This window comes from Panthera onca, chromosome A1 (assembly GCF_046562875.1).
Source record: "Panthera onca isolate mPanOnc1 chromosome A1, mPanOnc1 haplotype 2, whole genome shotgun sequence".
NCBI classification, from domain to species: Eukaryota; Metazoa; Chordata; class Mammalia; order Carnivora; family Felidae; genus Panthera; species Panthera onca.
The window spans coordinates 171,400,688-171,414,527 of NC_138339.1; the positions used below are offsets into that span (position 1 = coordinate 171,400,688).

The window sequence follows — 13,840 nt, forward strand, 5'->3', positions numbered from 1 at the left end:
AAAGAAGGCAGCGGTGAGCACTCACGGGGAAGCCCACCTTAGAGAAACTGCCCTGGGAATGGAAGGGAAGGGGGAGGAAAGAAGGAGACAGACCACCTTTGTTATCAGGGGTTCAGGAAGTTCACGGTTAGCAAACGCCAAGACTTGGAGGGAGGGTTTCCTCTTTAGAGGTGAATAATGGGCAAGAGCCTGACAAACCAGGAGAGCTCTGGGTAGGGCGGCGGCCGGGAGCCCAGACCCTTCATCATGTGGGCAGCAAATAGGGACACTAATCATCCCTGCGTGATCCACCTGGATGCAAGGAGCAAATGCAGCCGAAACACAGCTCACAAAGAAAAGAGGACTTCCCAACACCACGTTACAAAACCAGATGTCCCATTTAACAGCTCCAATAAAACCTTGGTACTTACAGAAATCATTAAATCAGGCTAAGGGATCATCAGACGGCTAACGGTCAGATAGAAGGTTTTGTTTCAACTCACATATTCAATATGCACGATAACCACACACAACTTTGGCCAGCTTTTTTTTTTTTTTTTATCTTTGTTATTTGGATTATACTGAGAAAATCATCTACAAATTCAATAAAAGCATGCCCGTGGATCGCAGGATTCATTTGTGAATGAAGGGATCCATGTTGGTGTATGACAGACAGGTAGAGCAATGTCCTATGGAGGTGGGATTAGCGATGGAGGTGTCAGAGGGTATAAAGAGGAACCCCTCACCCAGGGCTGGAAGTGAAGGCACAGAAGAGAGACCCACAGAGGTTTAGAGGTAGGAGCCTGAGGAAGCCACGTCTGGTGGCCTTAACCTTCTCTGGGAGGTGGCTGGCTTGGTCATCCCCTAAGAGAGATGGTGTCCTGGCTCTTCCCCCACTGTTCCTGCTGACTGACCCGGACAGCCCGCTCACCGTGGCTCCCCTGCCTGCGGTCAGGCTCTTCATCACCCACCCCTCCCCCGCTTCCCTCCTGGCCCTGCTGGGGTCCCTGGCAACAGCCATCGATCCTGCTGGCTGGTCCCTCCTGCATGGCCACAGCACGAGTGGACTAGGACCCAGTCCTTCTTCTTGCCCCATCAAGCCTAAGGATGACAGCTCCTGTGGAGCCGCAGGAGAGCTGGCCGGGAGGGACGAGGACGGCCTGCCACAGCCACCTCAGACACAGCAAAGCAATGATTAAGGGCTGTCCATTAGAGGAGCCAGGAAGCTCTAATGACCAGGTGAGATAGGAGGTTGCAGATTTATAGTGGCCACAGCCTCTGCTATGGTAGAATTATTGCCAACAACCGTTTTCTGGTGTTGCAGAAAAGAAAGGAGCTGTGGTCACTGCTAGAATCAAAAGCAAGGGACAGGCACCCTCCATGACAAGTCACTGTGATCTGAACCACGAGCACGTCATCAAGGCAGGAGAAGGGGCCACTTCAAGGGTGAAGGGCAGAGGTCACAGGAGGGACAAGAGAGAGGCAGATCGGGTAGGAGTCACAAAGTTGACTCAGTGCCACTACTGGGAGGGAAAAAAATATTATCACAGAATACTGAAAGCATGAGCTTTCATGGAAGTGTTACCAAATATGGACGACTGGACATCTAGCCCATTCAAGTGTCCCCTGTACCCTGAAATCAGTCACATGCCTTTTCTTATTTCTGCTGTTCCTAGTTAAGGGGCACATATTCAGAATCAGGAATTGAGGAATGCTTTATATTTTAAGTCAGAGCCTTCGACACAACGAGTTTTAACTGCCTTTTCAAAAACATATCAAAAAGGAAATCTTTCTACTAACTGTTCAGTGAAAACAAAGAAGTGTTTTATTTTTAACAGGTGTGCTAATAAGGAAATGGGCGTCTTGAGGCTCAGGGTGAAACAGACTCTTTTCCCTTCATTCTATGTTCGCTATGATTTTGCTATGGGTTGAATTGGGTCCCCCAAGATTCAGGTGTTAAAGTTCTCACCCCCACTATTTTAGAATGTGACTTCATTTGGAAATAGGGCCTTCACAGAGGTAATTGAGTTCAAATGAGGTCATTAGGGCTGGGGCCCTCATCCCGTGGGGCTGGTGCCCTTATAAGAAGAGGAAATTTGGACATGATCACCCAACACAGGGAGAATGCCACAGAAACATGGAGGCAGAGCGGGGGCGTCCCATCTTCCAGCCAAAGAACACGAGAGACTGCCAGCAAACCACCAGAAGCTAAGAGAGAGGCATGCATTCTCCCTCAGAAGGAACCGACCCTGGGGGCACCTGGGTGGCTCAGCTGGTTGAGTATCCGACTCTAGAGATCTGCCCGGATCATGATCTCCTGGTTCATTAGATGGAGCCCTGTCAGCACAGAGCCTGCTTGGGATTCTCTCTGTCTCTCTCTCCCTGCCCCTCCCCTGCTCACTGTCTCTCTCAATAAATAAATAAAGCTTAAAAAAAAAAAAAAGGTAACTGAGCATTTGTGTGCTGTTTTAAATTCTGACAAATGGCCACCAGAACATGACCTAATAGTCAGATACACTTTTATGCTACACCTCATAACTAAACTGCATCAAAGTTAAATAACAAGCTGATGACCGCTATCACTCCCTTCCTCTCAAATGATTCTGAGCAGGGTCCTTTGAAGACACCAGATTTAAATGCTTTCCCAGCCCAGCCTTCACTTCAGTGTGGCAAGCAGAACACCGTAGCTTCTGGATGACAAGGAAATGGAAATCCAAGGAGTAAATATAATTTTCCTAATATAAAGGGAAACCAAGCAATCAACCTCCATTTGATACTTCCACTCGGTACAATTTACATAATCACTACCAATCTTAGAGGTTCATTTACAGAGTCCCGGATTCCTCTTTGTGATTAAAAATAAGGCAGTGCCTTTTATTAGCAACACGCCTTCCCGTCAACTACAAAACGACACCAATTCTAGTACAACAGTTGTCATGGAAAGGCCTGCGCCCGTGGCTTTCCTAGTCCTCTGTGACAGCACAGAGCCACCCAAGTGCAAACCTAAGGGCTGTTGGGTCTCCCAAGTGCAAACCTAAGGGCTGTTGGGTCTCCCAAGGGCAAACCTAAGGGCTGTTGGGTCTCCCAAGGGCAAACCTAAGGGCTGTTGGGTCTCCCAAGGGCAAACCTAAGGGCTGTTGGGTCTCCCAAGGGCAAACCTAAGGGCTGTTGGGTCTCCCAAGGGCAAACCTAAGGGCTGTTGGGTCTCCCAAGGGCAAACCTAAGGGCTGTTGGGTCTCCCAAGGGCAAACCTAAGGGCTGTACCGTCTCCCAAGGGCAAACCTAAGGGCTGTACCGTCTCCCAAGGGCAAACCTAAGGGCTGTACCGTCTCCCAAGGGCAAACCTAAGGGCTGTACCGTCTCCCAAGGGCAAACCTAAGGGCTGTACCGTCTCCCAAGGGCAAACCTAAGGGCTGTACCGTCTCCCAAGGGCAAACCTAAGGGCTGTATCGTGTCTCCCAAGTGCAAACCTAAGGGCTGTATCGTCTCCCAAGTGCAAACCTAAGGGCTGTATCGTCTCCCAAGTGCAAACCTAAGGGCTGTACGGTCCCCCACTCTGTGCTGCCAAATCTTATCAATTCTACCTCCTCCATTTCTCCTGGGTTGGCTCTTGTGTGAGCATTCCATCTGGAGTCCGTGCTGGTACCTGAGCACACGACACCACAAGGTCTCTGGTCACTGGGTGTTCCACCCGCAGGATGAGCCTGTTCAATCCATCCTTTCCAATTCGGGGCGCCTATCGCCAGCATGTGTTGGGGGCCAGCACGACTGACCCGCTAGGTTATCCTAAGGGCTACTTCTGGCCCTGGACGAGCTCACGGCGTGAGGAGAGTAGGGCTTACGTGGAGAATGTGCAGGGCCAGGACCCAGCTCCCTCCCCCCAGCTTTGTGACCTAGACCAAGTCCCTCATGCCATCCCAGCCTCACCCGACTCTTTCATGCCTGCCTCAGAGGTTCACTGCTCAAACGCAAACGAGGTAACAGAAGGACAAACTCATTGGCACAATGTTGGGCACATGGCAAGGGATTTTTAAAAGACCTTTTTGGTGGGTGCCTAGGTGGGTCAGTCGGTTAAGGATCCAACTTTCGATTTCGGCCCAGGTCAAGATCTCATGGTTTGGGAGTTCAAGCCCGGAGTATGGCTCTGTGCTGATGATGCAGAGCCTGCTTGGGATTCTCCCTTTTCCTCACTCTCTGCCCCTCCCCCACTCATAATCATTCATTCCCTCCCTCTCTCCTTCTCTCTCTCAAAATAAATAAAACTTAAAAAAAAAAATAAAAAAATAAAAGGTAGTCTTTTTTTGTTCACTTAACCCAGCAGCACCTCGCCTTGTGTGCTCATAAATGTTTGTGCAACTCCTATCGTGTTTTCCAGATCACATTCCACAAACACCAGAGCCGCACGGTTCCACTGTGGGGATCTAGCCTAGCTTCCTGTTTATACAAATGAGGGAAGAGGAACCCAAAACAGCTCTCGCTTACAGTTACAAAGTGTTAAAGACTTTGAGAACTGCTCACCTACAGAAGACCACAACTGATTAAAATCATCCCACGCCTTTCTTAGGAGTTAAAACTAACGTCCGACTCAAATGTTCAAAGAAGTGGCTAATACGTGAATCATTAAAGAAAGTAGATAATTTAAAAACCAGTGTGATTTATGTTAATATTTCATATTAACATTCAAACACAGGAGTATCTCACCATCTAAGCACTTCCTTCAAAGGGACCTACACAGCCTGCATCGAGGAGAGCTGTCCTGAAAGTCTAAATGACCTTCATCCACCTTGAAATCCTTCATCTGGTCTGTGTGTAGAGCAGAAATTCAGCAAAGCCAGAATGCACATAAAAATTAAGCTAAAAGAACAGCCCTGTCTATTTCAGAGCTAACCAAACTGAAGCACAGAGAAGCTGCAGATATGTTGGGGGGAAAAAAGGTGGGGGGGGGGGGGCGGGTGCAGGGAATAAATGTGCTTGTCAGAAACTGAGAATTCATCACAGCTGTCCAGGTGACACTTCATTCTTACAGACCTTCAGAAGCCACCTGGGATACATCTCTATTTTAGGAAAAACCCTCCAAAGAGAGCTCAAATTGAATGTGACACTGTACAAAGAACTATGGGGGTCCGTTTGGGGGGGGGGGGGCAGTGGGCATGATTCCTCCTGCCATAAGCATGCTATTTTCATTTTTTTTTAAATCTTAAAGTGCTTTTGTACTTTTTTCCCCATTTCACCTCGCCGACAGCTCTACAATGAAAGCACAGTCTCAATTCTGTTAAAGAACAATCCAGAAACTAAAGCTTAGCAGGAATGGAAGGAAAAAAGAGCAGCTTTCTTGAGAAGCCCATAGGAGTCCAGGGCTCGGCAAGGTGTTTTTCCAACAGAGCTCAGCCCCAGGAGGGAGGCATCCTGCTTCCAGACTTCGAGAGGAGACAGGTGGAGAATGGTGATCTGCTCATCCAGGGCCACACGGCCAGTGAGCCATGACGCCGGGATCCACACTCCTGGATTTTGCCCTCTAACCCCTCTGTTTCTGGGAATTAAAAAATTTATTATGCCCACTTAAAAGGGGCGGGGGTGGGAAACAGCTCTCAAACTCCCTATGTTTTCTCAGCATACTGGCCGATTTTAACGTCAGATACAGACATTCTCAATTACAGGTTTTGTTGGGGTTTTTGTTTTTTGGGTTTTTTTTTTAATTTATTAGGTTCTGAGAGACTCTTTTCAGGGAGAAAATAGCCAACAGCTGTTAGAAAATCCATGCAATCATGTCAGAGCTACAGGACAGACTTTGATCACAAGCATCTAAATCAAAGTTGAAAGGGGCGCACACAAACGTTTTGGGCCAACATCTGAAATCTACTCTTGGCTACAAGGAGCTAAAAAGGAAGGCTAACAGTATTAAGCTGAAATGATTTATGAAAAATTTTTTTTCATCCATTAAAATAGCTTTTAAATTGAACCTCATGAGGCCAGACCCAGACAGCACCATTTATCATTCTAGTTAAACAAAACACAGAAAAGGGCTATGCAAAGCAGAGTGGACATAAATACTATTTCAGAAACTTTGCTGATAAAATGAGCCAAAAGCAACACAGATAAGGAAAGAAACACGGATTTATTTTTTAAAAGCTGAGTGACCTGGTGAGATTCCTACCCCTCATTCTGGTCCAAACTGCAGCTGCTTGAACGCTAGTTAATGTAGCTCCAGGCATACACAGCTCTCTTCTTGGTTTTAAATGGCCAATTAAATTTTATTCAGGTCCCACCACCAACTCCTCCCCCACTGCCTCCCTCTCCCCATCTCCTTCTAAGTGCATTTCATGCAAAAAGAGAAAATAAAGTAGCCGGGGACCCCACACCTGCCTTCTAATACCACTAGAATCTGATCACCTAGAGGGAATAATCCACCCCACCACGAGGGACTCAGAATTGCAGGGGAGTGAGAAACAGAACACTTCTAAGGAAAGAAGATTTCCCCTCCTCAAGACCTTCAGTTAAATATATATTCCCGCTCTCTGGGGACAAAAGAAAAAGAAAAGCGACTTTCAGTGGCTTATCCTTTCTATGATGGCTGAAATGGCGGGGCGGGGAGTGGAATGGGGAGGGGAGGGGAGTGGAGTGGGAAGGGGAGAAACACACAAAATTCATGAAAAACTTAAAAAGACCAAGAGAAAAGGAGCATGTTTTCCAAAGACACAGTTGTTATGAGTGAGGCGTAAAGTGGAAGTCTACAAAGGAAATGTGGAGATTTTTTTCTTTTCTTTTTTTTTTTTTTTTTTTTTTTTTTTTTTTAAGTAGGCTCCAAGCCCAGCCCAGCCCAGAGCCCAACCCAGGGCCTGAACTCCCACTCTGAGATCAAGACCTGAGCTAAGATCAAGACCCGGTCGCTCAACCAACTGAGCCACTCAGGCACTCCACTATCATGGAGCCTTAAAGACTAACTCTGTCCTTTTTCTGAGCTCAGGCTTATGAAGAAGACAGCTTTAAAATTCTAGGACCATTTAAGACCTTTCAAAGAACCAAAGCACTTGGAGAACAGGAGCTCTCAACTGACGTCAAGCCCAGCTTCAGGGGAAATTAGATCTTAAACGAGTTTCATTTCACAAGGTAAGAAAATGAAATGTTTAACCACTTAAGGATGGACCGTAAGAAACACCTAAGTCGGTCTGAGCTAACACAGGCAATATTGCCCCCAGTAAAAAAAAAACCTCCGGTCTATTAGGACGTGCCAACTGGTTCTTAAAAAATTTAGAGGTCTTCTGTTTTCAACAAATGAAAAGTGTGTGGTCTAGAAAATAACAGAGTTCTTTCAGTCTTCTCTCTTCCATTGTCAACTCGATATAGTTTGGCCCAGTTTCGTTCAGTGAGATTTATGTAAGTAACCACCCCCCCCAACACACACACACAATACTGACATTTCCTGATCTCCATAAATAGTATATCATGTGTAAACCCCAGCATGCTTCTTCATGCTCCTCACGTGTTTTGTTTTGTTTTTGTTTTTTTAAGTACTTATTAGGTAACAAACTACTGCATCTGATCAGTTTGGGGGTTCTTTTTTATTTAAGGTGAAAAGTTCCTTTTCTCAAAGAGTTTACCATCTGCCCCGGCAATTAACAAACACTAATCATGAGAAGTTACACAATCCATCAGCAAAGATGTCAACGCAGAGTCCCAGCTCCCAACAACGGGAGGAAAAAAGCCTTTAATATCATCTAGACCAAACACCTCATTTTGCGGATAAGCAAACTGAGTCTCAGCAGGGACAGAAAGGAGCTAATTAGGGAGAAAGGAAGATTGGAGCCCATGGTTCAAGTCTAATTAGAGGTGCAGATAACAAGCTGTGGTGAAAGAGAGGGCCCCCAGCAAGAGCCCCGGGGGCCCGGGATGGTTGGTGGGATGGAGAGAAAGTGTCAGAAGGGAGGCTGGGAGGTGTTTAGAATGGGCAAAGCACCAGAGCAGCTCAGAGGTGAGAAAGTGGCGACCTTCCCTTTGGGAGCCGTGGGAGAGGTGAGGCTAAGGGCAGGGAAGGGGGACAGTATTGGGGATCGTGAAGGCTGGGTTCCAATCCCGGTCTCGTCGTAATGCGTACAAAAATGGGGGAAATGACCAGAAGCTCTTCAAGAGGCCACCACCACCCACCACCCCTCAGATTCGGGAGTCAGAGGACAGAACGTAGGTGTGGGCAGTGGGTAACACACATCGGGCGTCTGCTGGGTCCACACAGCTCCAGGTGTAGGACCCGGTGATAAACACGAACACAGGAGGCCCTGCCCCACGGAACTCCCCTTCTACATGTTGGAGCCCCAAACAAGCTTCCTTGGTATCAACAAGGAAGAGCAGGTGTGGCAGGAGATGCTAATACGGAAGGTGAACCACCAAGGACAGCGGTGGAGAACCAGGGGCCATAGCCCCAGCTCGCCCAGCCTCCCCAAACTCACGAGGCCACTTTATCCTCAGGCACTTGGGAGCTCTACAGGCTTCTGAGGGAAAGTGGTGACAAGACACAAACACGCAGAAGGCCCAATGATGGGACCCTGCGATAGCTGTGGCCGACACCGAATTCCTTCTGCCACAACCAGCTCCAGGCTCTGCTTCTGGAAGGTTCCCACCACCGCCGGCCTCCCCGCACCTGGCCACTCCTGCCAACTCAACCCAGACCAGGGGGCTTCTGGTCTCGTGAGCATCTTCCCCAAGTGTTTTTACCAGGGCTGCTCAAAACAGCAAAAATCAAAAAAAAAACAAAAAACAAAAAAACCGGCTTCCTTTTATATCCCCTGATCTCAACGCTTCCTAGAGTGACCTTGCTAACGAAAACAAACTGAATAAACACTTGTAGCATGAAGCAAATGGCTTCTCCTCCAAGTGTCTGTAGGAACAGTGTTTGTTTACCAGCAGGGTCAGGAAGGCAGGACATAGAAAACCTTCTCAGAGGTCTTAAGCGAGGGAGGGTGGCCCTGGCTGGGGTGAGGCACAGGGAGAAGGGTTGTTAACCCTTTCAGATCTGCGTGAGGCACTTCATTTTGTCCCCTCTGGCTGGAAGAGAAAGTTGCATATATCATAAACCACGGGGGAGGCTTATTGGCACAGCATTTTCCACATGAAGGTGATAAAACGCTGTACAAGAATTTACTACAAATACTGCATTTGAACTTTCTACTTTGCGGAGGAAATACCGAAGTGGACCGTCCAAGCTCAAGAGCAAAGGTGGTTGGTGGGGCTACAAGCAAAGTGGAAGAACTGGTGCTCATCACGGAGGCTTTTCAAAAGGCTCTTACATGACTTTTTTAAAGGCTAGATATCACAATAGAGACAACCGTGCGGACGAGGGTTTGGTTATCTGTGCTCAGAAGTACTTAGGGCATTTATTACTGAAAATCAGGACTTGGGGGACACCTGGGTGGCTCAGCCAGTAAAAGTGTCCGACCCTGGATTTCGGCTCAGGGTTCATGGGATTAAGCCCTGCCTCAGGCTCTGCACTCACAGCACGGAGCCTGCTTGGAATTCTCTCCCTCCTCTCTCTGCCCCTCCCCCATTCTGTCTCTCAAAATAAACTTCAGAACAATAAGATAAAATGATGACTCTGCCTGCATTCTACTCTAAAACAAAAACAAGAAAAGGCCCGGGAAATTCAATCCCCAAGGAAATACACGGTTCGTACAAGAACGTTAGCAAAGGAAACCACAGGGACCTCTGGCCCCGTGCCCTGCTCATCTGTGTGGCAAATGTGAGTGAGAAATGAGAATATATTCCTCTCGGGGCGCCCAATCAAAGGAGGGATCACACATGGGCGAGGGAGATCCTTCCAGGGCCAGACACCCAGTCTTGATGAATTCACAGCAAGAAGCTGTGGAGGCAGGTTTTCCAGCAATTACGGACGGCTGCATCTTTTGCAATCCCATGTGGCTGTGATCCCATCCTGAGGACTAAGACTAAGTCACCACCGCCACCCTGATGCCTTCCAGCTGCGTGAAGGCCTGGCCATTTCTGTGCTTAAAGAACACAAGGTAGCAATTTAGAATCAGTTCCGTCAATAAAAACGCTGATATCTGCCTTTCTACGGGCAGTTACAGAAAACATCTGGTTGAGAAGGAACATTCTGGCCCAACTAGGAAAATCAAAGTATGAATGGATGGGGCATGTGAAAAAACTAACAATGACATCAATTCTACTTGTAAAATAAACTCACTCTAACATTCGGTCAGCAAACATTTTAACAAGCCAGGCGCTGGGAACGGGACACAAAGGCAAAGGCACCACTCCCGACACTTGTATTAAGTGCTTAGCATGTGCCGAGCTGTTACAAATAGTGTCTGGAACAATTCTGTTGTTATCATAGTATGAGACAGGGTTTATCACTAGCCTCATTTTACAAAGGAGAAAGCAGAGATACAGAGAGGTATCTCGTCCAAGGTGATCAAGAAGTCAGTAAAAAAGGCTGAAATTTGAACCCAAGACGCCCAGCTCCACCCTGACGGGTATATAAGTAAAGAGGACAGAGGGAGGGAAGAAAAAGCTACAGTCTCAGTCTCAGAAGTTAGTGTCTGGGTAAAACTGATAGGGTCTTTAAGGGTGCATAGGAGTTTATCAGGGAAGAAAGGAGAAAAGTTCTTTCCAGACAGAGGGATTATAAATGCAAAGCACAGACATCAGCACTTATCAAGTAAAATACTTTTAAAAGATGAAAACAAACTCCACTCCTATTTCTTAGGCAGGGAGATCCCATAGAGCTCCTAGAAAAACAACAGCTAGCAACAGTCTTAACATATTTTGGTTTAGGGCACCTGAAGAAATGCAGTTGAATACAGTACAGTACTCCCTGTAGTTCATGCACACAACAGCAATAGCTGATAGCTTGTCATTCCAAACCACACACGGGAACACGACTTAATAGAATGTGTTGCCAGAGATTTGGGCTCCCAAGTCCTTAGCACAGTACCAACAGGAAACCCTGAAACTAAATACCTCACCAAACCAGTCTGGCAACAAAGAGAAAAAAGCTGGAAAGGGGGAGGGAGTACATGTTCCAGAAGGCCAAATTCTAACAGGCTGGCAGGTGCACTCCTCATTTATTTTTACCGTTTCAACAGACTAGCAATGGCTTTGTTCACCAGAATACGGACACGTTCCCAAGACTTTGAAAGACAGGAATTTCCCCAACAAGAAAATAAGAGCTGTGCAATGAATTGGCAGTTCTAAACATGGCTATTCGGGAGGTTTATCTTTCCCTGAGACACTTAATGGTAATTCACATTCTCTGAACAATATTAAGATGAATAGAATTTAGTGAATCATATCACATAAATGATTAAATGATAGGTTACAGATGTTAATGTCATGAAGTTCCAGTCCCTCCAGCCAACAGGAACAACAGACGGATCGTCTCCACTTTAAAGACAGGTTATATTCCCAAAGTTTTGTTGTTAAGTTGGCTGTTTAGAGCAGTTTTCTTCCCCACCAACAATGCTACACGCGGTGGATGGTACGTAAGACAGAACACAGAAAACCAAATCTAAACTGGGCTACTAGGTAGGTCTAAGGACCCCCGCCCACATAAGGCATAAGGATTCCGGAGGGAGGTGCAGTCCAACTTCTGGAGAGCCGGACACATTCCTCTCACTCAGCCTGCCTTGCGCACGAGAAACCCTCCACCTGCGCGTAACTGCTGCTAGTTCCCTAACCTCCAGCAGGAGTTGTATTTAAGGAGGAGATTGGGGAGGAGGAGAAGGCAGGGACTCAAGGAGAAGAAAAAAAAAAAAAAAAAAAAAATCACAGAATCACGGGGGTGAGGGCGTGAGAGCCAGGGTGCAGGGCTCCCACTGATGCAAGAGGCAAAGGCTGCGGATTCTTCCTTCTCTGAGCAGCCCCCAGACACCCCTCAGACACCCCTATTTTCCTCCCCTGGATGGTGGGCCTCTGAAATTCCAGGGCTGTAGCCCGGTGGGTCTGGATCAGGGTTTTTCTACAACCCCTACACTTCCCACTCTTGAACACAGTCATCCACTTCCCTACAGACATGAAAACACGTGTGTGGCTCTGATGATTTTTCTCAGGCTTTTTCTTGCCCGTACGCTAGAGAAGGGGCACACGCACGTGCACACACCAAGGAGAGAGGAATACGTGTGGAGACGCATCCACAAGACCCATAATTCTATCCAGTTCAAACAGATACACAGAGCATGTGTGTATTACATACATATATATATTTGTATAGGAAAGACTGTACGATTCAAGTGAACTGCGCACTGAGACCGCTACGTAGGCAGCGCATGTGTGAATGTAAAAGCTGGACAGCTCAAAACCAGAACGGGTCAGAGGAACGTGCTGCGGGTGGAGAGGGAGGTGTGGACCCTTGTCCTGCCACCTCACATCACTGAGAACAGGGAGAAGATGAACCTCCCAGTGCTGAAGCCCGCCCACACTCTGGAGTTCATGGAGACACCCCAACTTACTGGAACTTCAAATGCCTCCTGGGTGTCGTCCAGCATCTGGATTTTAATGGACATGAGTTTTCCTGAAGGTGTTGGGGGCGGCTTCTGTCCATGTTCCAAGGTACTGATCCCCGAATTCTCCGGGGCCCCCAGTCGCGATCCTGGACTTGGCCTCTGCTCTATTTCTCCCATGGTGAAAGCAGATTATATAATATCTGCAGAAAGCAGTGAGAAGGAAAAATACATCAGAAGAGGACACTCATTTCAAGCACCTAAGGGGACATCTGTGGTCTCCGACCCTTCCTGGGATCCCTGGAAACACAGCTCGGTGGGCTCTCTGTCCCCTGCACAGCAATCACACGTGGGGAAGCTTCATGCATTCACAAACAATAAGGTCACCTTCAACCAACCAAGGCATGCAAATAGTTGTGCATATTTTAACATATTTTCTAGTTTTACAGTCAGCTCTTATTCATACCATAGATTCAGTTGTTTTCAACATATTATCAGTGTCTGCAGCGAGCAAGGCACCACTTTTTACACATCTTGAGTCTGGACAGGAGATGATAAACAGTGCCTAAGCCATGCCATTAGCAACCATTAATTACCTTTTATGGACACACCAACATACTAAGTAATGTGGGTATTACAAAGATAAAAAGATAAAACACATGGTGGCTCTCAAGTTTATAATCTGTCGAAGCTAAACATGCATTCACACAGGGGTCTTTCTCCTGATTTCTTCTCCTAATTCATTTCTTTCCTGCCATCCCCCCCATCGTTCCCCTTTTCCAGAAAAACCATTCTACATATAGTAGTATCAGCGACAACAACGTTATTTCCCTAAAAACAAAACCCAATCCTCTTTACAAATAGCTGGCTCTTCTCCCGCCATACCCACCCCACCCTCCCCTACCCCACGCCACGGTCTTGCCCCCCTACTGCCTCGGTCTTGCCCCCAGGTCTTCACATGCATGGCTCGCTCTGGATGAGTGCTTTGCACTCCTCCTCCATCTGGAAACTTCTAGTCTAGCTTTCTGGAACTCAGTTCCAGTATCACATCCCCGACACCTGGGCAGGGCTCAGGTACCGTATCCTCCTCGGTGTCCACGACTCTGTCAAGCGTCAGCATGGTGTTCAGTCTTATGTGCCTCTGCCTGATTATGTCCCCCATAACCTCATGACCACCCTAAAGCCGGAATCAAATCTTAGGTATCTTTGGATCTCAGCACCTACCTAGACACAGTGCGGGGTATAGAAAGTTCAACAATGACTGCTTGTTGACTGGCCCTGTCTGGACATGAAGGGTCATGGAGCACAACGGGGTGCTTCCATCATGGAGAAGGCAGGAATGGTCCTCAATCTGGTCTCTAATGTCAGGGAATACTTGGAAGGAGACAAGTACACAGAAGAAGACGCTGCAGGAAAAT

The 13,840-nt window shown here is 47.3% G+C and overlaps 1 protein-coding gene across 4 annotated transcripts in view; it reads right to left on the reverse strand.

Moving 5' to 3' along the window:
* FARP1 (FERM, ARH/RhoGEF and pleckstrin domain protein 1) overlaps nt 1-13,840 on the reverse strand; it is a 293,661-nt gene that overhangs the window by 216,062 nt on the left and 63,759 nt on the right. For all 4 annotated transcript variants that reach the window (XM_078432359.2, XM_078432357.2, XM_078432366.2 and 1 more), the window contains exon 2: nt 12,432-12,625. In XM_078432359.2, the coding sequence (XP_078288485.2) occupies nt 12,432-12,602 (171 nt within the window). In that variant the 5' untranslated portion in view covers nt 12,603-12,625. The remainder of the gene's footprint in view (nt 1-12,431; nt 12,626-13,840) is intronic.